Consider the following 25,645-nt stretch of genomic DNA (forward strand, 5'->3'; position numbering starts at 1 on the left):
GCTCAACAACTGTCCTTTTAAGTTTTAAATCAAATGTCCACTGGCGCAGTCGAGAGCATCATGTTCGCTCTACCATTTATTTGATTCTACCTTCAATTGTCTCGTCTGTTAATGTCGCACCAAAACAACCCAATCAAATTCCTTGTATGTGCAAACTAGGTGGCAATAAAGACCTTTCTGATTCTGATTAATCAGCTGAACGTCCCACAGTGACTGACAAGAGACGGAACGTTTCAGCTGTGCTACTTCAGGGCAGGCGTTACTCTCATGAGCATCTTATTGTCTATGCATTTCAGAGTCTATGCTTATTGCTGTGTTTACAGTCTATGCTTATGCTTATTGTGCCATGGCCTACTGCCCCCCCCCCCGTCCCATACACACACACACACGCACGCACGCACACACAAAAAACTGATTTACATTGAACTCACAAATGACCATTTCTCCAAAAAAATTTAAACGCGGACAATCTGCGGAAGTCTCTCGTCTCCGTTAGAAGACGAACACTAACTGATTGTAATGCAAAGGACGTGTTGCAAGAAATTGGCCAAAGAAAAGCTCACGTAGAGCCAACATACTTACTTACCAAGCAGATAATTGTCACTGGGACAAAGTCTGACCAAGTCTATAATGTCTTTGACCAGAGCTGCGGTCTTTTTCTCTGTGAGGTGACTGACGTGTGCTGGGTGAGGAGCACGCACCCACAGCCTACAGCTCCATGTCCTCCTCTCCAGAGCTGTGTGCCTCAGGAGGACTGTACCGAGTCACGGGGCAAGGGGGGCAAGAGGGACCGCGGGGGGTGGCGGGCGAGGGGGTCGCCAGGGAGACCTGGCGGCACGCCGTCTGTTTGCGCTGCCGTTGCAGGGAGTCCTTCAGCCTCCGAGACAGGGCATCCTCTGGGGGGCGCCACACCACCAACTCCATGCAGGAATGGCTCCTAAGGGGGGGGACAAGAGGAGCAGGTGAGGCTTAAAGGGGAGGTGCGAGAAGAGCAGGTGAGGCTTAAAGGGGAGGTCCGAGAGGAGCAGGTGAGACTTAATGGGAAGGTCCGAGAGGAGCAGGTGAGGCTTAAAGGGGAGGTGCGAGAAGAGCAGGTGAGGCTTAAAGGGGAGGTCCGAGAGGAGCAGGTGAGGCTTAAAGGGGAGGTTCGAGAGGAGCAGGTGAGGCTTAAAGGGGAGGTCCGAGAGGAGCAGGTGAGGCTTAAAGGGGAGGTACGAGAGGAGCAGGTGAGGCTTAAAGGGGAGGTTCGAGAGGAGCAGGTGAGACTTAATGGGAAGGTCCGAGAGGAGCAGGTGAGACTTAATGGGGAGGTCCGAGAGAAGCAGGTGAGGCTTAAAGGGGAGGTCCAAGACAATATGATAAACGCATACCTGGAACGGGTGGCTCTATTTCTCTTTTTTGCACTACTTTTTGTACTGAGACATTATGCGTGTTCGAGATTGGCGAGGCGGACGCAGATCTGCACAGTTTTTACTACAGCCTTGCCAAGCGCGTTGCATGAAGGTTAGAATGTTGTCCGACTTGCCCTGGAAATCTGACGAGGCGAGCCGCGGAAATCTCACGGGAGCGAGCCACGCTCAGCTTTCAGAGCGAGGCGCCACAGTACCTCTCCAGCGACTGCTCGATGCAAATGCATGATGGGAAACGACTTGCTATCGTTGCGCAAAGCGCCTATTGGCTCAGAAAAGTTGTCACCTGGTTGTCACCAGGCACAAGAGGAAGTTATGAGACGTTTGATTGATTGAAAACTTTATTAACCGATTGCAGAATGGGTACAATACAGTACGGGTCCCGTATACCCTCAGATAGATTTATTATTATTATTATTATTGGATACAGGAGTTTGGGTACCAAGAACTTCTTCAAGTCGATTCTACATACTGACTGTTTCCATCATCGGAATTAAATAATTATAATTAGGGGTGTAACGGTTCGGTACGTACCTCGGTTTTGAAGACACGGTTCGGTATTATTTTCTGTACAGTGGGGGGGGGGGGGGGGGGGGGAATACAAAAAAAATTGCTTTTCATTTATCTATTTATTTAACTGTAGGGATGCTCGATATTGTCTTTTTTACCGATACCGATATACCGATATTGTCCAACTCTTAATTTCCGATACCGATATCAACCGATACCGATATATGCAGGGTCCCCCCCCCCAAAAAATGGAATAATTTCAGGTAATTAACATTACATATCTCTTGTTGTGGAATTAACACAACATTATGCATACTTTTGACAATAAATAAAATCAGAATTTGTTCTTACTTGCTTGCCTGGGTAAATAAAGGTTATAGAAATGTAAAAAAAAAATATATATACACCGGTATATATATATATATTTTTTTTAAACAGATACCGATATTTTCTGATATCACATTTTAATGCCGATATCGGCCGATAATATCGGACATCCTTATTTAACTGTATTAAACAATATAAAACGAATTGGCCATAATTTACTGAGCAAACTAATGCTTACTGCTGTAACCTACTAATAACACTTTATTATTATATAGCAGATGCCTTGGAGCAGTGGTCACCAACCCTTTTAAGCCCAAGATCACTTTTTTTTTGGTGAAGGCAAGATCTACATATTGAAGCGTTGAGAGAAAAAGACAGCCAAGATTGTACTTTAAACTAAATTACTTTTATTTGCCTGTATTATAATTACATGCAATGCTTTGGTCCAACATTAAAACGTCAAAGTAAAACTATTATGTACTTTCTCAGTCAGTGCTAAGTGCAGTCATCTTATGCAGCATCACTTTTCACATCAAAACAAAAGTAGAACTGTAATGTGGACTTTCTCATATTATTAACATTGACAAACATATTTACAATTAGCATGTTATAAAGTAGAACTGTAATGTGTACTTTCTCAGTCAGTGCTAAGTGCAGTCAGTGCTAAGTGCAGCATCACTTTTCACATCAGAACAAAAGTAGAACTGTAATGTGGACTCTCATATTATTAACATTGACAAACATATTTACAATTAGCATTTTATAAAGTAGAACTGTAATGTGTACTTTCTCAGTCAGTGCTAAGTGCAGCATCATTTTCACATCAAAACAAAAGTAGAACTGTATGTGTACTTTCTCAGTCAGTGCTAAGTGCAGCATCACTTTTCACATCAAAACAAAGGTAGAACTGTAATGTGGACTCTCAGGGTAAGATCTAATTTTTTTTTTTTTTTTTTTTTTCATGGAAAGATCTACAGGGACAGTCTCAAAGATCGACCAGTCGATCAAGATCGACGGGTTGGTGACCACTGCCTTGGAGGATAAGTCGTGGACAACTGTAGCGTGTGCTTGTTTATACATAGCCCCTTTCATGACTGTGATGCTTGAATGCAGGGCTTGCATCAGTCACGAAAGGGGCTTGTTTATACAGAGCTGGTATGACTTGCTGGCTGAAATACGGACGAGAGGGAACTAGGTAGCAGGGCTATATTACTTTTAACATGTGCTTAAACCCAGTGTTCTCAACAACAGAGTACGGTCGCAGATCTGCTGCTATAAAAACACCTATGGCGTTTGTTATTGCTTTGGCCCGGTCTGAATTAATAGCCAGATGCTGCTTGAATGCCACAGGGATCCGTTTCTTCCGTGTACCAGTGATATTCACATTCGGGTGATGCCGTTTCAAATGCGTGATAAAGTTTGCAATAAAGTTGAACAATGACATGGCTCTGGCTTGTCAGTTAGTATTGACTCGCCATACTAAGGCTAATATGCTATGCTGAATTACAGCTCTCGTTCAGTGTAGCTGCACGCTGCGTGGGATGAACAAACAACATCCGGTTAGTTGTGCACGTTATATTAGGGCTGGGGGGATTTAAGTTCAGCAAAAAAAGGTTCCGTACCGTTGCAATCGTTCGGTGCACAGCGCGTACTGTACCGGAGGACCACATTGAGGCGGTACAGTACGTATTCGCGTACCGTTACACCCCTAATTATAATGATAATAAATACGACAATTACGTTTTTGCATTTATAGTCATGACTCAATGAGCAATCTGAGCATTACCGCTCTATGTACATGTCTATGTTCTGTCTGGCTCACAGTTAACCGACTAGAATAGATGAACGAATTCCATATAAATCTATAGTTCATTAACGATGCAGCAGCTGATACTGTATACTAGGGCTGTCCCCGACTAAGGATTTGGATAGTCGACTATGATTGGCCCAAATTTGCCGTTTACTAGAATATTCCAGAACGTTGTCATTTGTCGGCCTATTTATGAATAGTTTTCAAATAAACGCTAGATGATAGTATATGTGTGCGCACGCACGCTCGTGCCGTGCGCTGATAATCGCTGCCGTTATTTCCTCATGGCTTTTACAGTCAAAACAGCTATATAGTGGAAACGCTTATATCTCTGTGAAAACGAGTCTGATTATCCTAACACTGATAACATAGCTTCCTTACCTGAGGTCAGATGGTATCCAAATGGTTTATTCCAATTTCCGATCGCCATTCGAAAAAAATCGATAAATGTATTACTATTGATCAACCGTGTATACAGTAGAACACATGATCCGCGCGGCTCAGAGCCTCCAGAATGAACTCTGGTAGACCCCGGCTGCATCAGTGAGAAGTAAAATGTGGAGTCAGAAATCCGTTCTCCCATTCACTTTCATTGAGTCCATTCCAAAAGGGTGATTTACCATCTGGGAGACGATAAGGGGGCGCTTTTTTCAGATCTGAGAGCCGGCGGTCCCTGGATCTCCAACGGTAGGCTCGCGTGATACAATATTATTTCAGATCGCTAATAAAAAATAAATAAAAAAAGAACCAGAATATTCTCTGGCGTGGCACTCAACGGTCGGGGCGTAAACCTGAATATTCTCGGGCGTGGCACTCAAAGTGTTAATGTCTGAAGGAGTCGACTGAAGGCTTCTTGTCCTCTGCAAAAGCATGCAATTGGTCCACTGATGGATACATCTTGATATTTGTCTAGTCTAGTGTGTTCATTAGATGGGTGAAATCCTCTTTCAGTGTCTCTGTGCCTGTTTTCTTAGGCAGTTAGCATCTGGTATGCGTGCCATTAGTGTTAGCCACGCGTCTAGGCCTCTTTTCTTTTGGAAAGAATGATAAATATATATTTTTTTTTAATCTTATTTTTTTTATAAATCTTTTTTTGTTTTTGACTAAGAGGTCGGCAGTCGACTACGGCTCCTTTTGACCGATTAGTCAACTAATCGACTAATCGGGGTCAGCCCTACTGTATACACACACACTGCTGAATAATTCAGTTGTGCCTCATACTGTAATTCTGTTTTGCCTCAATATACAGTATATAATATATTGATGCAAAATAGAATTATTCCGCAGTGTGTTGTGTGTGCGTGTGCACGCTGTGGTGGGCAGGAGTGAGCAACAATGGTATATAATTATGTATATATAAATATTTTTTAAAGATCTATTACCGGTACATTTTTAATTTTATTTTCTTTCATTTTTTTTTTCATAGTAGACTATCGGCTAATTTCGGCCAATTGTTTATTGTTGTTGTTGTTTATTGTTTAAAAGGATCCCCATTAGCTGTCACCTAAGTGGCGAGCTAGTCTTCCTGGGGTCCACATAGAAAGACAACAGAAAACACAAAACATAACAACATGAGATACATATGACAATCACAATTAACAATGATAATCTAAAAACAGTAAAACATTGTAGACATCATTATCTAAAAACATTGTAACATTGTCTAAAAACAGTAAAACATTGTAGACATCATTATCAACATCAGAATATTTTGCTCACATATTTAAGTAGTGCATTCTCAGGTGGTATTTGAAAGACACTTTACTATTCAATTTACTTATGTTCAGTGGGCAGTTATTCCAATGATTGATGGCACGATAAACAACAGTCCTCTTTAAAGCATTTGATTTTGGACGTGGTAACATAATCTGTCCATCATCAGCTGACCTAGTAAAATAAGAATGAACCTGACTGCATTTGACAATTTGTTTGTATAAGAAAACAGGTTGAGACGAAAAGACAGTGTTCCTGAAAAATTTAACTGTGTTGAAAACCAGCCTATTCTCTACCGTTAACGTTAGGTTATGACTATAACCAAGTTCTGTTAACACTAGTGGACGCTCTGCGTCTCATTGCATATATCTCGCTTCAGCATATATACACTGAATACATTTCAAAATGTACCTTTAAATGCCAGCATTCATCTGGCCACACCCCCATCCGCTTACCTATATAAGCAGGGGTGGTGCCACACACTCATCTCCTTCCCAACAAATTTCACCACAATGAAAAATCAAGGGCCGCAGCGGCGTCATAACCTAACGTTCTGTATCACACTAGCTCCCGCTCTGCGTCTCATTGCATAATAGGAGCTGAGCGGGAGCTAGAAGCTCGACAAATACACCCCGCTGAGGCCCCCCACAGCCATCAGATCAGGGAGGACCGAGCCCCCCCGACCCCCCCTAATGGAGGGCACCCCCCCTATTAGAGGTTTCCCGGGAGGGCGACGGACCCGACCGTGCGAAGAGGCACTCAAGCAACTCAACGCACAGGGTGAGCAGACCGTGGCTTCCACAAAGGAAACCCCACCAGTTGTCCTTCTCCCCATTATTTCATTAAGGGTTTTCCAGAGCTCTTTACTATCTTGCTTTACAGCATTTATTCTTTGCATGTAATATTCTTTTTTCATTGATCTATTCAGTTTTGTAACCTGGTTTCTCAGTTGACAGTACATTAATCTGTCCTCCACTAATCCAGACATTACTAATGTAGATTTGGCTTCATCTCTTTCCTTCATGAGGCTCTTTAGAGTCTCATTCAGCCATGGAGCTGGTCTAACCTTTACAATACACTTTCTCATAGGGGCATGCTTATCAACAATCTTCATGAAGCGTTCCATAAAGATATTTAAGGAGGCCTCAGGCTCCTCAGCAGTATACACATCAGCCCAGTCAATATCACCAACATCTGCCAAAAAACTGTCAGGAATGAATTTCTTGAATATCCTTTATCATAGTCGACTATCCAAATCCTTAGTCGGGGACAGCCCTACTTCGTTTATTTGATCAGGGACAGTGCATATCAATCAACAGTTTATACATTTATAAATGAATACAAATTAAAACTGTAAATATGCCAACATTAGCAGGGTTGATAGTTTTCAGTTGTAGTCCCTGGTCTAGATGTTTAAGCCAGAAAAGAAACAGAAAAATAGAAGGATATTAAAGCTAATATAAAAACAGTTTAAAACATATTCTGTACATTCACTATAGTCTCTCTAGGCATTCGTGCATCTATACAAATGTTAAAAGAAAACAGTGTACAGGGACAAATCAAAGCTATACATTAATTTTGGCAGCTATTTTCATTTTAGTTTTAGTCGTGCTCCTTTTTTGTTTATCATATTTAGTCATTTTCATTTATTTTTCGTTTAGTCAGTTTTAGTCAACTAAATGTCTGATCATTTTAGTCTTAGTCAGTTTTTATCTCAATTTGTCTTTTTTGTTTTCGTCTAGATTTAGTCGACGAAAACGGACAAAATTTTTGTCTATTTTTAGTCAATGGAAAAAAACTTGTCAGAAGTCAGAAATAATCAACATGGAACATTCTGATTTAAATTGCGTATTTATTTTTTAACCTAGGGGAATCTGAGTCGGCGGCACAAGTAATACACAGGAAGGGTGCACTCACCGTCGATCTGTGAATGGAGAAATAACTTAAGACAGTCACATTATCTCTTGCCTTGCTCACCTGGCAGCGATTTATTTGAATGATAAATATTAAATAACTAGGGGTGTAACGGTACGCGGATACGTACTGTACCGCCTCAATGTGGTCCTCCGGTACAGTACGGGCTGTGCACCGAGCGATTGCAACGGTATGGAACCTTTTTTTGTAGTGTAGGCTAGCTATTTTTAGACCCAAGTAGTTACTCGCTACTGCCCGAAGAAACTGGACTGCTAAATAAAGATTAAAGATCTAGCATCGTTGATGCTATTCAATATTAGCTAAATAGCTAACAAACGAAATACAATGTATAGCATAGCTGCCTACAACACACAATAACGTTAAAACAATTACATGCATCATTGTTTACAATGAACGGGTGGGGCTAGTCAAAGGACTGGACACAGGGACAAGTTAAACATGAATTAATTTATTATAACAGGTAGTTTCGAGTCGTGCCTAAGTACGCACTAGTGTTGTCAAAAATATCGAAGTATCGATACATATCGATACTGAATATTTAAAACGGCTTCGATACTCATTTCCCGAAGTACCGATACTTTCTGCAGTATCGGTACCAGCTGGCTTGCTCCCGCAAGTTGTTGACAGACAGACGCGCTGCCAGAGCCTTGCCCTTCCGCCTCCTCCTCCTCCTCCTCGCTCAGAGCAACAGACACAAGCTGCTGCAGCCTCCTCCCTCTCACAGCCGGGCAGCGCAGCCCTGTCTTCAGTTTGTAAACAACGCTATTATTAGCTAACGTTAGCTGTCGTGGCTATCGTTCTGGGAGCTAACGTTAGTAGTACTAGGCTGGTGCGGGCTAACTGGCTATGACGTTCTGGCAGCTAACGTTAGTAGTACTAGGCTGGTGCGGGCTAACTGGCTATCGTTCTGGGAGCTAATGTTAGTAGTACTAGGCTGGTGCGGGCTAACTGGCTATCGTTCTGGGAGCTAACGTTAGTAGTACTAGGCTATCGTTCCGTGATTCGTTTACTTGGTAACATGGGTTGCTAAGGAATTTAGGTTCGAGGTTGAAGAAAGTGCACTTTAGCTGTCGTTCCTCCGTTAGCTTAATGCTAGCAGTTAGCTCCCTTAGCTTAGCTGGCCACCGTTATAAATACTGCATGGAAACGGAGTAACGTTAACGTGTAAACGTTATGTCGAGGTCATACAATACTACAGTCGACATAAGGTTAACGTTACCCCGTTTCCACCAAGTGTTTAAATAGCAGCAATCTTGTTGAAAATGTAACATTACTAAAATGCTCCGAGCATAGCCTCTCTCTCTCTCTCTGTCTCTCTCCATCTACCGCTACCTCTCTCTCTCTCGCTCTCTCTCTCTATCTACCACTACCTCTCTCTCTCTCTACCTCTCTCTCTCTCTCGCTTGCTCTCGTTATCTTTAAATAAAAACTGTTACTAACTGTTCAGTTTGTGAGGTACATGCAACACAGATTACAGTGTTTACATCTGTCTGCTTGAGAAAATACCATGTTCTGCATTTGCAATAAAAATGATTGAAGTGAGATGAACAGTTATTTTTAAATGTGTGATCTAAAGATAAACAAAGGGTTTTAAAAGTGTTATATTTATCTTCTCTTATAGTACCAGACTCGAAGCTGAGGAGAATCAACCAGCAACAAAAGCTAAATTTGTTAAAAAAAAATATATATATATATATATTTTTTTTTTTGGGTATCGAAATGGTATCGAAGTATCGATACTTTTCAAGGTATCGTATCGAAGTCGAAATTCCAGTATCGTGACAACACTAGTACGCACATAGGGCTATTCTATACGGCTTTGACGCTTCCTCCTCATCGTTGATTGCCTGTAGTAGCTGCATCTAACGTTAGTAGCTAACGTTAAAACTAACCTAAAGTTAGTTGTTCACCAACAATCAACATTTGTTTTATCATTAGCTCAAAAACACAGAACCGGACGAGACAAGTTGTCGGCTCAATACGTTCTGCTAGGCAGCTAGGATATTGATAATAACAACAATACTTCCACTCTGGTCGGTGGGCTTCAAAATAAAAGTCTAAAACACCAGAAAAGCTCCGGTCGGTGGGCTTCAAAATAAAAGTCTAAAACACCGGAAAAGACGTTTATTTTGTACAGCGTTTTCCTCCACGAGTACTCGAGTACATCATGTGATCAATCGATCTGGATTATTTTTGCCCATCCCTAGTTTATCCTGTGCTGAAGTCTCCATTCCAATAGAGATAGTATATATTTTGGTGTTTATTTGGAACACTGCCTTTTTATTTATTACGTTTTTTCCTCATACTAACATTTTGTACATGGTACCGCAAGCTACATTAATAATACATGTACATGTTAAAAGGATGACACAAAAAGCCAGACAGAGGGCTTGTTTCCAGTTTCAGTTTGTTTTATAATAAACAATCAAACTGAGAATTTTTTTATTTAGGATATTTAAAATGTCTTCCAATGTTAAATAAAGGTTTATTGCACTTTTAAACGGTTTCCTTGCATTATTATGCTATTATTATATTAGTAAAAAAAAAATAAAAAAGTTAATTGAAAACTTTTGGGAAATACACTGTACCGAAAAAAATACCGAACCGTGACTTCAAAACCGAGGTACATATATACCGAACCGTGGATTTTGTGTACTGTTACACCCCTATAAATAACACTCAGTAACAGCAGCCAGCGCAGTGTAACAACACTAACTAACAGGATACTGTCTGTTGTAAACAAACACACAGTACAGTAGTAGTTGAGTACGGTAGATAATAGTAGTGTGTATAGTACACACAGTAGCAATCTGATTGCAATCTGCTTGCATAAACATATAATATGATAAATCACATTTAGAGGTTGGTGTGTAAAGTGCCACATGGTGATGGAAGAGGTCTGGTTAGGGGTTAGATTTAGAGGTGGTCTAGGTTTGGTTAGGGGTTAGTTAGAGATGGTCTAGAGCAGTGGTTCTCAACTGGTCTGGCCTCGGGACCCAACATTTTCCTTAGTCATTAAGTCGCGACCCAAATTTTTTAACCACTATGATTTATTTCAATTTTCTTTTTTGCAGTAATACGCAATCTTTCATGCACTGTTAAAAACGTGAAATAAACACAAAAACTATGGCTAAAAACCCAATGAAATAAAATAATAATAAATAATATATGCTTCTTAGCAGATTTCTTAGCTTAACATAACAGACCTAAGTTTGGGGGAACTAATGGGATAACTGGGGTTGCAACAAAAGTGCAACTAGGGCTAAAAACCCAATGAAATAAAATAAAATAATAATAATAATAATAATAATAATAATAATAATAATAATAATAATAATAATAATAATAATAATAATAATAATAATAATATGCTTCTTAGCAGACTTCTTAGCTTAACATAACAGACCTAAGTTTGGGGGAACTAATGGGATAACTGGGGTTGCAACAAAAGTGCAACTAGGGCTAAAAACCCAATGAAATAAAATTATAATAATAATAAATAATATGCTTCTTAGCAGACTTCTTAGCTTAACATCCCAGGGAACTAATGGGATAACTGCAGATGTTTACTCCTGACAAGAGTCTCAAAGTCTGGGGTGATGGTAGACAAAGCAACTCTGAGGTCATGCTCAATGTCCAATCTGTTCCTCTGCTTTGTCTTCAGCTGGAACAGAGCTGAGAAGCCACTTTCACAAAGATAGGTAGTGCAAAAAAAAAGATTATATATATAAAAAAATAAATCTTTCTTCCTTTTTTTCACACACATCCGCGACCCACTCAAAATGGCCCCGCGACCCACTTTTGGGTCGCGACCCACCAGTTGAGAAACACTGGTCTAGAGGTCTGGTTATGGCCCCTATTAACCAGACCTAGACCACCTCTCTGACTCTAACCCCTAACCAGACCTAGACCGTCCACCTCTCTAACTCTAACCCCTAACCAGACCCCAGGAGTATATGTTCAGCCTTATTATCTTCTGGAAATAACAAGCACTGATTGCAATGAAGGATGCAGTGAGACCCTTTTTGGGCCATATGTCTAAACCTAAGGTTACTTTGCGTGCCATGGACAAGCTGTGCCTGCATTTCTCTTGTTGTTCCACTGTACGTGCAGGGAGTGCTGTGCGGCCGATCCAGGCGGCGACTGCCTCCTCTCTGCTTAGTTGCTCGAGGGAGTTCTGTTTGTACAAGGCGCCAAAGAAATCACCTGTGGATGGAGGCTTTGGCTGTAGTGTCTTGGGTTTCTTCACATCTGCAATCTAGGACAGGAATAAATAAAGTCAGAACAGATGCAACTTCTGAAAAGTCTAACTCTTCCACTATAGGTCAGAGGTTACGTAGTAGTACCTCTCTGGACTAAAAAGGACTGTATATTCTAGGGTGACCATATTGTGATTTCCAAAAAAAAAAAGGACACTGCCCAGTGCCCACAGCCTCAAGATACTCAAAGTTGACTCAAAGATGCCTTATAATTTTAATATTTAAACTTGTGTGTGGGGGTGTGTGTGTGTGTAAATGAATGAACCTAAATATGTAGTTTGACTGATAGATAGACAAAATGGGTTTATTTATGTTGATTTAATTTGGTTGTGTTGATGTTAAATTCTTTTGCAAAATGGGTATATTCTGTTTGGTTTTACACAATATGTCTATCGGTGTGTTGTGTGTGTGTAGGGGCAGGTATATATAGGATTTTTTCTTCTTCCTGTTCCTTTCGGCCATGGTATTTTTGGTGAATTATATGAATATGTACTGTTGGACTGTGGTAATTCCATGTACGAATAAATAAATGATGATGATGATGATGAATATATTTAAAGTATGCCTCCTCTGTAACTATGGATATAAAATTATTATTTATATAGCAAAATTATATCTCTATAACCAAAGTTACTCAACATGCTTTATTATGCCTAGTCATCTGACAAATCTAAAAAAAAAAAAAAAAAATCAACCTATAAATAACAAAATAGCTCTTTTCTTTCAAGCCTTACTAAATATGAATTCATGTTCTAAGTAATACCTCTTTTTGTATAAAAAAATGCACCTTTAAAAAATAGCTTCGTATGTTTTCAATGTAATGTAAATTATAACAGTAACCTCACAAAGATACAAATTAATAAAATAAAATAATAGTAGTAACTTAAAGTGTAATATATGTGTTAATACTTAATGCCACACACACAACGTTACGTATGCCTTTGTTAATCATAACGTTGATGCAGTAGCATATGGCATAGTGTTTGTTGGCTGTAACGGACATTGATAATAACAGCAGCACTACTGCACACATTGAAATTGCGATTCTAATCGATTCTAACATTTTCAAATCGATGCAGTTGAATTGTCACCTTAGGTTACTGTTAATCAATCTGTTGGTCATTAATTGTGTCCGTCTGGCTCACACAGTCACAGTATGTTAGCTAGGTGTCACGTGGCTAGCGTTAGCAAGCATCAGGGGGCTAGCTAGCTAGTAGCTAGCAACAGATGGGCTAATCCACCACAAATGGCTCCATGATATACTAGTCTATACAAATTCACTCAGTCATATGGTGCTAATGCATTTTTACATTTACCTGGATTTCCTTGGAATGTCCTTGGAATGTCTTCAGATGTCGTTTGAGATTAGTGGTGTTTTTTCCCTTAATTCGATGACCACATTTCTCCCCGGGCTGAGCGGGCTCTCCTCGTGTTTCACTTTTTTCAACGATACATTCTATATATCTAAAGTATGGTCTGGTCTTCATTTTCTTCCAAGCCCACAGGATAATGGCCGATTGTTGAGACGACCCTGTTGCTGTTGGCCCGCGGCCGCCATTGTCTGACTGAGGGGGGCGGCTCAGCTCAGTCAGCTGAGCTATTTGATAATGCCAGTAGGTAGGTATGCCACCTACTGGGCTTTCGACCTCCGTGCTTGTGCTGTGTGAGGGAAAGAATGAGCCAAAGCCCACGCGCTGCTTTGGCTGCAGTCACAGCCGGAAACGAATATTCAAATACTGAAATAATAATGTGAATTATTCAAAAAGTTATAATTATTTTGTCTCGTCTTGTTTTAGTCAACAATATCAACATACATGAAGAGAAATTTCATCCTGGTTTTTGTAAATTACATTTTTGTGTCCTCAGTTGTGGTCAACGATATGTAATTAACTATTTAGTCACGTTAGCGTCACATCATGGTCTTCAATAACGTGACGTCACGTCTCGTTGTCGTCATGAAAAAAACCTTCATTGACGAAGATCTTTCGTCATAATTTTTGTTGATAAAATTAACACTGATAGGCAGGCACACATGTCAGGCACTAGGGGGGGGGGGGGGGGGGGGATCGATACGTAGTAGTATCGCGATACTTTGCGTGGCAATACTGTATTTTTTTTCTTTTCTTTTGTATAAGGAAGTTGCATTCTTCATTTCAATACCTGTAATAGTACAGTAGTCCACACACACACATGGAATATGACTGTAATACAAACAGTTCAGTTTGACAGGTACATGCAACACAGATTACAGTGTTTACATCTGTCTGCTTGAGAAAATACCATGGTCTGCAATAAAAATTATTGAAGTGAGATGAACAGACTGAACTTTATTTTATTAGATAAAACATGTTGACAGTTTTACTTTGCAGTTGAAAAAAGGTAATAAATCAAATTTGAGCAAAAAAAAAAAAAGGAATATATATATAGCAATATTTTCAGCGTATCGCGATATATTTAGTATCACGATACTATCGTGACGCAAGTATCACAATAGTATCGTATCGTGAGGTCTCTGGCGATTCCCACCCCTAGCTGGCACACATATACATAAATCACATAATATAACCACATAATCACAATAAGGACAGTCAGGCTAGTAGGCAAGCTGGGCAGCTGGACTGCGACGTGACTTGCTAATGGTCATTGGTCACAGACCTGATTTTGTAACAGCCATGATTTGAGTGTGTGTGTGTGTGTGTGTGTGTGTGTGTGTGTGTGGTGTGTGGTGTGTGGTGTGTGTTGTGTGTGTGTGTGTGTGTGTGTGTGTGTGTGTGTGTGTGTGTGTGTGTGTGTGTGTGTGAAGGACCTGAGTGTATTAGTATTGCAGATGTGTGATGGTTGCCTGAAACCTCTACAAGAATGAGCCTCTGACACGCCACTAATGCTACGAGACTTGATTGATTGATTGATTGAACATTTTATTAACAGATTGCAGAATGGGTACAATACAGTACGGCTCAATACACACAATGTGTTAAGGGGATGCAGACCAGAGAAAGACTTTCGTCTTGTTTACATCAGGGTCCCCCATTTTCAATTCATCATCTTGTGCTTAACAATATCCTTTTAACATCATTCTAAAAGAGGAGCTCAAACAGAGCAGCACTTACACAGACTGGGCCACCGTGTGGGGGAGGATGTCACTGATGCCTCGTTGAAGCCCCTCCTTCAGGCTGTCGGACATCACCAGCACCGGCCGTCTGGGTGCCGGCTCCACATCCAGATCTTCATCGTCATCATCATCCTCCAGCGTTATTCTGCAATGTAGCAGAACCTGAGTAACTATGCAAGTGTAATAATACATCGGCTCTGTGACAATAACAACAATAGAGCTGCTCCCTCTTGGTCAATTACCGTAGTCCGCTAATCATTAACACATTGCGCAGCTCCTTCTCCCAACCCCCACCCATTCCAAACACTGAATCGAGAACCTCATCCTTCACTCTGTCATCTTTCTCTCCCATTACAGAAGCCGAGACCCTGACACTGGTAACGTCGAACCGTCCGACTACATGCCAGCTGGACCAGCTACCCTCCCCACTCCTCCAGACCATAGCACCGGACATCCTCCCATTCCTAACTGCAACCATCAACTCCTCACTCAACTCGGGGGTGGTCCCCACCTCCCTAAAACAAGCCAGAGTCACGCCCCTCATAAAAAAACCAACCCTGAACCCCACCGTCATAGGCAACTATCGTCCTGTCTCTCTTCTCTCCTTCCTTTCTAAAACACTTTGAACGTGCTGTATCCAACCAACTTACTGCTTATCTCTTACAGAATGACCTCCTAGACCCTAATCAGTCTGGCTTCCGGACTGGCCACTCCAGAGAAACGGCCCTCATTGCGGTCACAGAGGCACTTCACTTATCAAAAGCGAAAGGCCTCTCCTCTGTCCTGATTCTCCTAGATCTATCTGCAGCCTTTGACACAGTCAACCATCAGATCCTCCTCGCGGCCCTCGCAGGAATGAGAGTGACTGGATCTGCGCTGACATCATACCTCAATGACCGCTCCTACCAAGTGTCATGGAGACGGACTCTGTCGGCCACCCGCCCCCTGCGGACGGGAGTCCCCCAGGGCTCGGTCCTAGGACCCCTTCTCTTCTCCCTCTACATTAAATCACTGGGTAACATTATCACGTCTCATGGCTTCTCATATCATTGTTATGCCGATCATACTCAACTCTTCCTCTCCTTCCCTCCCTCAGATATTCACGTCTCTGAGCGGATCTCGGCCCGTCTGTCCGACATCTCCGCCTGGATGACGACCAACCACCTCAAACTGAACCTAAGCAAAACAGAATTGCTCCACCTGCCGGCCAAATCCTCCCCCCTGACCGACCTCTGTGTCCCCGACCGCCAAGAACCTTGGTGTTGTCCTCGACGACCAGTTGAACTTCTCGGCTCACATCGCAGCGACAACCAGAACCTGCAGATTCCTCCTGAGCAACGTCAGAAGGATCCGCCCCTTCCTGACAAAAGAAGCCACCCAACTCCTCGTCCAATCAACAGTCATCTCCTGCCTCAACTACTGCAATGCACTGCTGGCTGGCCTACCGGCCACTGCCACCAAGCCTCTTCAACTCATTCAAAACGCAGCGGCCCGCCTGATCTCAAACCTACCGAAGTTGGCCCATGTCACCCCACTTCTTAGGGACCTGCACTGGCTCCCCATTGCTGCACGTATCCGCTTCAAGGCCCTCGACCTAGCATACCGTACGGCAAAGGGAACCGCTCCCGCCTACCTCCGGTCAATGGTCTCTAACTACACACCCTCAAGACCCCTACGCTCTGCATCTTCTGGACGCCTCAGACCTACTCCTATCCAAGCTCCGGGAGGGTCATCAAAGAGAAGCCGCCTATTCTCAGTCCTTGCCCCATAATGGTGGAATGAACTACCCACCCCAGTTAGGACAGCCGAATCCCGTCCAATCTTTCGCCGTCGACTAAAGACGCACTTCAACCATTATCTAACCCTAACTAACCTTACTGTCATGCACCTGTCCTAATAAACTAACCTACACTGTAGGGCTGGGCGATATGGCCAAAAACGTTATCGCGATAAAATGTCTGTCAAGTTTAATTAAATTTTTATGCCCGGCGCCGATGGACGGGCTATTAAGACTTGTTTTGCTGCTGCGAATGTCTCGAGTCGAGTTGATGTCGTCATCAGTCCGCGCACGTTAGCAGTTAGCCAGAGCAAGCGGAGTATCTCATGACAATGTACTAAATATGACCATAAAATACTCTGTTCCGCCCCAATACATTGCAACGACGTCCACCGTATACCCCACACTACTATAACAGTTACCCTCAGAATTCAAAACACACACCAACTCGGCAGGTAAACTGTAAAATAGCGCCGTGCAAGCTAAATATCCTAACCAGCCTCGTTTCCAAGCGGTGTATTCCATGACAATGTACTAAATATGACCATAAAATACTCTGTTCCGCCCCAATACATTGCAACGACGTCCACGGTATACCCAACACTACTATAACAGTTAGCCTCAGAATTCAAAACACACACCAACTCGGCAGGTAAACTGTAAAATAGCGCCGTGCAAGCTAATTATCCTAGCCAGCCTCGTTTCCAAGCGGTGTATTCCATGACAATGTACTAAATATGACCATAAAATACTCTGTTCCGCCCCAATACATTGCAACGACGTGCACCGTATACCCCACACTACTATAACAGTTACCCTCAGAATTCAAAACACACACCAACTCGGCAGGTAAACTATAAAATAGCGCCGTGCAAGCTAATTATCCTAGCCAGCCTGTTGACTACTGGAGTCCTAGATTCCGGGTCTCCTTCCGCTGTCGGCCATCTCCTTCACTGATTGGTTGTTAGTGCGTGTGCTCATATCCAAGCTTGGAAAATCGATATATCGAAACTTTGCGACCACGTTTCATGTTTATTTCGAGGAAATAATTTAGGTTTGATGACCTGTCGTACAGAACTTGTAAGTCGCTTTGGATAAAAGCGTCAGCTAAATGACTAAATGTAAATGTGTGCCGAGGGTGCGCTATTTATCGCTTGAGTGCCAGCGCTTTAGTCAATGAGAGGACTGGGATATTTGCGAACACATAAACTATATCTTAAATTATGGCTGTGTCTAATACAACCGTCGCTTATCAATGACTTGCTTGCAGTCAACATGTACGAAACGGATAGTTTTTTCATCAGTACATTTCCGTTTTATACCGTTTAGAATACGAGTATAGTTTTGAAGATTTCGAGTGATTCCAGAAAAATCCGCAATAATAGCCCTTTACTGGAATACACAAAACACGTTGTAATTTTTCGGCCCATTTATGAATCGTTTTCAAATAAACGCTAGATTATCGATAGTATGTGTGTACTTATGCTTATGAAAAATGTATGGATATCGATAATAAAAGCAATAACGATTAAATAACGAGATTTCTCGTCGTTGGCACTCAAAGTGTTAAAATCACCTGTCCTCGATCTCCCGAAGCCTCCTCTGGGCCGCCTCGACCTCCATGCCGGAGCCCTCTGTCTCTGGACGTGGCAGGGTAGTTGACGGCTCTGGTAAGGGCAGGTCCCGAGACCCCTGACAGGGTTGCGGATGTGCCGTGCTGGAGGGCGGTGTAGGAAGAGGAGGGCAGCCGCTGACCGGAGGCCAGTCATGACACATGTCGGGGCAGGAGGTCTCCAGAAGCTCAGAACCGACCTCCGCCATCAGCCTCCTCCTTTTGGCACTGCATCCTCTGAAGCAAAATCACAAATCACTTTAATCACCAGTGTCGGTGTCCACATCACAAATCACTTTATTCACCAGTGTCGGTGTCCACATCACAAATCACTTTAATCACCAGTGTCCACATCACAAATCACTTTAATCACCAGTGTCCACATCACAAATCACTTTATTCACCAGTGTCGGTGTCCACATCACAAATCACTTTATTCACCAGTATCAGTGTCCACATCACAAATCACTTTATTCACCAGTGTCGGTGTCCACATCACAATTTGACTTGGATATCTATGCTAGAACACACAACAAGCTAACGGTCTAAAGGGCCCCGTTCCTCGTACCTGGCTAACTGAGTTAGCCAGATAATTTTCAGCATAGCTCGACTTAAGTTAGACCTTTCCGTTCCCGACGTGCGATTGTCTAAATCCCTATGGCAACAGATCAAAAAGTTTGAACCTGCTCCAGAGCAGGGTTTAGTTCAGTTAGCTGGATAACCTGCATGGTCACACCCTCACAAAGAAATCCCAGCTCGCTTCCTGAAATAATTCTCAGTCTAGATCCCATTATACCATTCTGAATTATGTTTTTGTGCTTCTTTCTTCTAGAGGGGGCTTTTGAAATGTAAAATATACCTAAAATGCTGATAATAAATCATATTCAGCCTATAGATTTACTTTGTCCTAAATAATGCACGTCATATTTATACGGATACGGCGCTCCGCGATACACACAGCATGTGGTTATTTTAATAACGGCGCATTGCAAATGTGAATCCCGTGGGGATATTTTTTATGAATGAAACCTATCGGGCGTTTGGCTCCGATTAGTTTCATATTCTCGGCTGTTGATGTATTTGCTTAACGGAGCGCCCGGATTGTGTTTCATTCAAGCATAAATTGAAGCATCTTTATATGCGTGGACTGTGGATTATGAATTACGAGGAATCTGAATCTGTGGATTGTTTAATTGTATCACTGTCACTCACACGTTAGTGATATTGTAACTGGGATTAAAATGTCTGATGCGCTGTTTGACGGATTTGAGAAATTGAATGAGCCGTTGACATTAATGAATTTGAGAAAATGCATCTATCTGTTCAAGCACTGTTAGTGTTATCTGATGATGAAATTGAGGTGTCACTGGTATAAACCAAAGGTTAATCCAGACCTGGGCATTGTACGGCCCGCGGGATGATTCTGACCGGCCCGCGAAAGATTACATGATAATAATAAAAAAAATAAAAAATAAAAATTACTTTTTTCTTTTCATGTCAACGTTCACACGCACAATATACGCTTACCTAGGATTTGACTTGATTCAACAACAAAGCAGTCGGGGCAAGCCAAAAACGGTCGAAAGTGTGGTTATTTGAAGTTTGGATTTCTTTTTTCACAACTGAGGTAGGTAGATAACATTTTTAGAGACTAAAGTACAGAAAAAAGGTACCGTTGGGTACCAGTATCGATTCACAGGTACCGGTACCGTATCGGTTCAAATGTGAACGGTACCCATCCCTACTGAACACACAACTGCAGGGCAAGGGCATTTTTGCTCATGAAATGCATAGCCATGTGAAAGCCTTCATGACAAAATTGCAATTAATTTCAAGGCAACTAGGCAGCAACAATCTCAAACACATGAAAACCCTGAATGAAGTCAAACCATCAGCTGATCACCGGCACAGGTACTCATCCATGTTGGGAGCACTGCATGATGAATTTTCAAGGCGTTTAAGATTTCAAAAAGGTTGAGGATGAAATGCAGCTGGTTTCCTCTCCCTTTACCTGCAGTGTTGATGTTCAGCTTGAACTCATTGACCTGCAGTCTGATTCACTACTGAAAGAGCACTTTAAGTCAGCATCACTGCTAGAGTTCTACTCTGCTCTCAAGGAGGAGAACTTTCCAAACATGAGGAGACATGCTCAGAAGATGTTGGTTCTCTTTGGATCCACCTATATGTCAACAGACATTCTCAGTCATGACGTTTACCAAGTCCAGGTACAGATCCTCTCTCACTGATGAACATCTGGCAGCTGTGCTTCGCATCTCCACCTCAGACATGCAACCTGACTTTGATGGACTTGTTAAAGCTCAACAGAGACTGGATTTATCACACTGAATGAAAAAAAAAATAGCTGAAGAACACTAAAATGTGGAAATATAACAAGTGAAATGGGACACTTTTTCTTTTTTTTGCACAGTTCTGAAAACATTAAATGTTTAATATAGGCATGTAAAGTAAAAAAGGCTACTGGGACACTTTTCTTTACACAGTTCAGTGACATGTCTTGTTTATTTTGGCTATAAGATGATGTGATGTCTTTAGAAAGCTAAGAAAATCCTTGTTTCAATAGTATTTGAAACTCAAAATAATAACTTTATTTGTATAGCACTTTTTCATACATGCCCTTTGTTATTAATGTTTTACATTTTGTTTATCATTTTGGAAATAAATTCTATTTGAATAAATGATATTTTTGAAAGCTAACCTCACATTTTAATTGCCAAATAATAACATACACTCTTACCAGGGGTCAAAACAATGCCATTTACTGCTTTTTATATAGAAATAAAATGTATATTATGCATAATTGAGTTTGGAATTTTGGCCCGGCCCTCCAACATATTTTCAGTTGCTCATTCGGCCCCCCGGGAAAAATAATTGCCCACCCCTGGGTTAATCAATTCAATGCATGTATGGATGATGTCCGAAACAGATTAAAACCTGATTAATAGTGAAACTGTATAGCCTCCCTCCAAGCCTCTCTGACACGTTATTTCGGGTCGCGCCTTGAACATTTTGGGAACCATATATTCATATATAAAGTACATGATACCTAAGCCGAGCACATACAGTACAGATATCCTCATAAGTATCTATTAATTCGTATAAATTAGATACTCTTTGTACTTGTTTGTATCTACTTATTCTGAAAGAGTTGAACTAATTATTTTCGCTAGCAATAGATCTCATTTGATTATTCATTCCATTAAGCCTACTGCCAGCAGGCACATTTAACACTGACTGCCATGAAACGTGTTTTGACGTCATTGCTGGCCATGCTCAAGTTGCCGGGGGACGCTGTACAGCGTCCTTATATCAATATTTCAAAAATCTGCAATCGGATTCATATGTCCCCTCCGCTGGCCTGAGATCCACCAGCAGGACCCACTGAGCTCTCTGGCGGTTCAGGAGCGCCATCTGGTGGCCGATAGGCGCAATCGCTTAACAGGATGTGCCATAGAGGTTGTGCTAGACGTCCGTAGTACTTCCGGGCACTCGCTATAGGTCCCGGGACTCTGGCTCGTCACGCTACACAGTGATCGATTGCCAATAACTCGATAAACAACATGATTTGGACGTATATACCATTATACAAGCTGGAGATGGACCGGGTAAATTTACATCCCATAATGATAAGATTTCAACTCTACGATGATCGCCCAACGGCGCGCGGAGACTGGGGTGAGTTTCAGCGTGTAACGTTACCGTCTTCGATACTAACTGCTATTATCAACATTTGACCCACATTAGATAATTGGTATAACGCTGCCCACGGAATTATAAACGCCCCCTAGCCCATCCGGTCAACATCAGATGACGTGTAGTAACTTCTAGAAGTACGTCTAGTTGGAATTTTTTATATCGCGCCGATTGCCATAAAACTGTATTGCATCATCAATATAATGCATTTGGGGCTATAGATCACGTTCTGGAGAAAGCTGCAGAAAGAGATGAAAACATACTTATACATTAGACCATACTTTACTATGAATATGTGAATGAAAAGGTTTAACGTTGCTACACAATGAACAATACATATAGGACTTTGAATGGGCCCTAATAATGGCAATGTAGCAATAGAATTTAAAAAGTTATAGCCATGCAAAGAAGGGGTACTTCTCCATAGACAAATAGAGCCGGCAACCTATGGTATATCATGAATTTAACCCAAGGCAACCAAAGTGTTAAAGAAATATAATCTGATTGATTGGGGTAATGAGGGACTTAAAATTAGCCTATAGATTATGCATTTAACTTGTCAGCGAGGCTATTGAGCCGTACTGTATTGTACCCATTCTGCAATCTGTTAAAGTTTTAAATCAATCAATGCCGTTAGAAAATCAGGATTTCTGCGATCGACATCTGCTGTCTTTTCAACTGAGGCGGCCGCGCGCAATTATCCTGAGTATCAAGTCTGGTTCGAATTAACGAGACTGAATCAGCGTTCGAAGAACAGGGAAAGCGCGGATTCAAACATTGGGTTAATTGAATCTGGATAATGGGACTTTTGATCGACTTAGTTGAACCAGGTACGAGGAATAGGGCCCAGGACAGCATACAGTAGAGTACACAACATAGTAACAGACAAGGACATTAGAGTTTACAATGAACATGACATGAGCTAAGTACAGCAAACATTTTAGAAAATAATGTGCACTTAGTATGTGTAATCAATGTGTGTATTAATGTCTCAGGCTCAGTCAATTGTGGCATTGTGCGGCATGTGCTTTAGGACTTGTTCATCAACCAGTGGCGTCGTTTCAGTAAAAGCCAAGGTATGGCGAAGAGGGAGGGGGGGGGGGGGGTTAGGGTGATTTTTTTTTGTCAAATCAGTTGTGCAATAGTCACTTTTGGTGAGTTGTTTCTATACAATTCAGTTATATGACATTTAGGTATAACACAGGACTACACAAGCATTTTTAGTATAGAAATGTGTCAACAGACTAAAGCAGGGAACCACAATATTTTGCATACGAATTATGCAGAATGTAATATCATAACTGTCTAGTCTATTACTTTTTTCTTTTTTAGCCAATTTTCCTTACGGTGAGTTTTTTTTTTTTAAACTTTATTTTTTAGCGTTTATCGCTTTTCTGGTCGAGCATGACCGACAGATACAGGGTGAAACGGGATATAGATCAGGGGAAGACATTCTGATAAATGACGGCGGGTCCGGGAATCGAACTCGGAGTCCACCAGATCCGTGACGCAGCACGGTTTTCCCCGACGCTGAAATAGCGCCGAGATATGCGGTGAGCTACTGGAGCCCCCCCTACGGTAAGGTTTTGAGGTGTGTGTTCAACAGAATGTAGTATCAAAAACACATTCACAAAAAGTATGGGTTACTGAATGCTGAACTGCACTGTTATAATCACTAAGCCATTGTAAGACCTTACCTGTGTCCCTGTATACCTTGTCTCTGCTGCCCTTTAATTAAAAAACGTCTGTATGTCCATTTTCCTTTTTTTGTGGCATATTTCAGTTAGTCACAGTAAAAGTCACCTAGTAAAAGTGAGATAATTGACAATATCAAAACATGCTAGGGCTGTACCGAATAGTTCGAAGCTTCGTTCATAATGTTGACATTCAAATTCTAAATCAACATAAAAAATTGTAATTATAAAAAAATATATATATATATTATTATTTTAATTTTTTATCAAAACGACACCCCTGTCATCAACATAGATCGAACGTGACCCCCGCGGTGCAAAGTGTAAACAGACAGATGACATCCGCTTTGGGGCGTTATGGCCCCCCCCCCCGATCAAATACTCATATGCAGTGTGTTTCTTCATATTTCTCTCACTCACTCATCATCAGCTCTCCTCCGATGCTTCCGAAGGCATCTCTTCTCCCAGCTCCTGACAGATGTGTCAAAATACGAGATTAGTCAATGAGTCAAACATTGCAAGCCACCCTCGAGCCTTCATATTCATTCAATACATATTTTTCCTAGACAACCCACCCCAGTGCAGTCTTGATATTTAACCAGTATTAATGCACTTTATCCACACAACTACTATTTTTACATTGTGCTTTATTTTGCACAGAAAAGGCTTTTGTCTGCTCTGCTGTTGCTCTGCTGCTGTTGCGTTTGTGGCTGCGGTCTAAAATAGTTGACTGTATGTTTATGTGCAGTAACGTCTGTATGTAATGTCTGCTTACATGCATCCTTGTAATATGTCTGTATGGTTTGTGTATGTTCCTCCTTTGTACATTATAATTCTAATTCAGTCTACTGAACATGGTCAATAAAGTAAACTTGGAACTTGAACTAAGCCATTTAAGAGAATACGGCAGTGTTTACTTGAGAAACTTGAACTTTAAAATCAGGAGACAGGGGGTAGAATCTAGAAATGTATGACCCATCAGCACATCTGGGAGAACCACCAGAACCACAGAGAAATCAGACAGGCACTCACGTGGAGAGTGCTCCTCTCTGCTGCTGATCAGAGCTACTACTTGGAGGACCAAAGTCGATCCCCATTTCAGGGAGGCTGGTAAGGTCAGAGAATGAATACATAGTTGTTGGCATAAACCCCAGCTCACTGCTCATCGGACTAGGATGGTGCATGACGATCCAATGAAAGAACACACCGGATGACAATAGTTGAGCAGATGGCTGCAGTGGGGCCTGTAACAGAAATATTGAAGGTCAGGGTAGCTAGATCAAGAAAACAAAACAAAATATATCAGAATACACACCAACATTTATCGCAAATGAGCAAAGCCGTGTAATTACCACAATAACTATTTGGTAATTGCACACGGCACACAAAGCCCAGTTAGTAATAAGAAAGTGTTAGTGTAGTTAGCAATGTCCCTTTTTAGTGTAACGTTACCGTATTACTCGGAAGTAATGTTACAGCATTGATGTGAATAACAATTTGGCAATAAATGCATAGAACAACTAAACGGAAAACATAGCAAGATCGACTTATCCTACTGACCCGCCCCTTGATGTTTGTGTTGATGTTGTGTCCTCTCAGTTCGGACTCCTTATTAAATATCGCTGACTGGCATTAACTGCCATTTCACCGCGTTTACACCAAACCGAAATTCAGTACACCCGTGTCAAACCAGTCAAATTCAGATAGATACAAAACAAAAGGAATAGGTATTTTTTGTAGTGAATGGCTTGCAGAGTAAGTGGCCTCGTTAGCTAG

At 41.6% G+C, this 25,645-nt stretch overlaps 1 protein-coding gene across 1 annotated transcript; it reads right to left on the minus strand.

Moving 5' to 3' along the window:
* Positions 1-340: 340 nt before the first annotated feature.
* On the minus strand, positions 341-25,633 carry ccdc117 (coiled-coil domain containing 117). Its single transcript, XM_084323282.1, has 6 exons — positions 25,430-25,633; positions 24,902-25,113; positions 24,290-24,340; positions 18,429-18,701; positions 15,074-15,220; positions 341-937 (listed from the first exon to the last, which is right to left on the minus strand). The coding sequence occupies exons 2-6, from the start codon at positions 25,051-25,053 to the stop codon at positions 709-711; spliced, it is 852 nt and encodes a 283-aa protein (XP_084179408.1). The 5' UTR covers positions 25,054-25,113; positions 25,430-25,633; the 3' UTR covers positions 341-708.
* Between the last annotated feature and the right edge of the window lie 12 nt (positions 25,634-25,645).

The sequence above is a fragment of the Notolepis coatsorum genome (genome assembly GCF_963971535.1).
Source record: "Notolepis coatsorum genome assembly, chromosome: 10".
NCBI classification, from domain to species: domain Eukaryota; kingdom Metazoa; phylum Chordata; class Actinopteri; order Aulopiformes; family Paralepididae; genus Notolepis; species Notolepis coatsorum.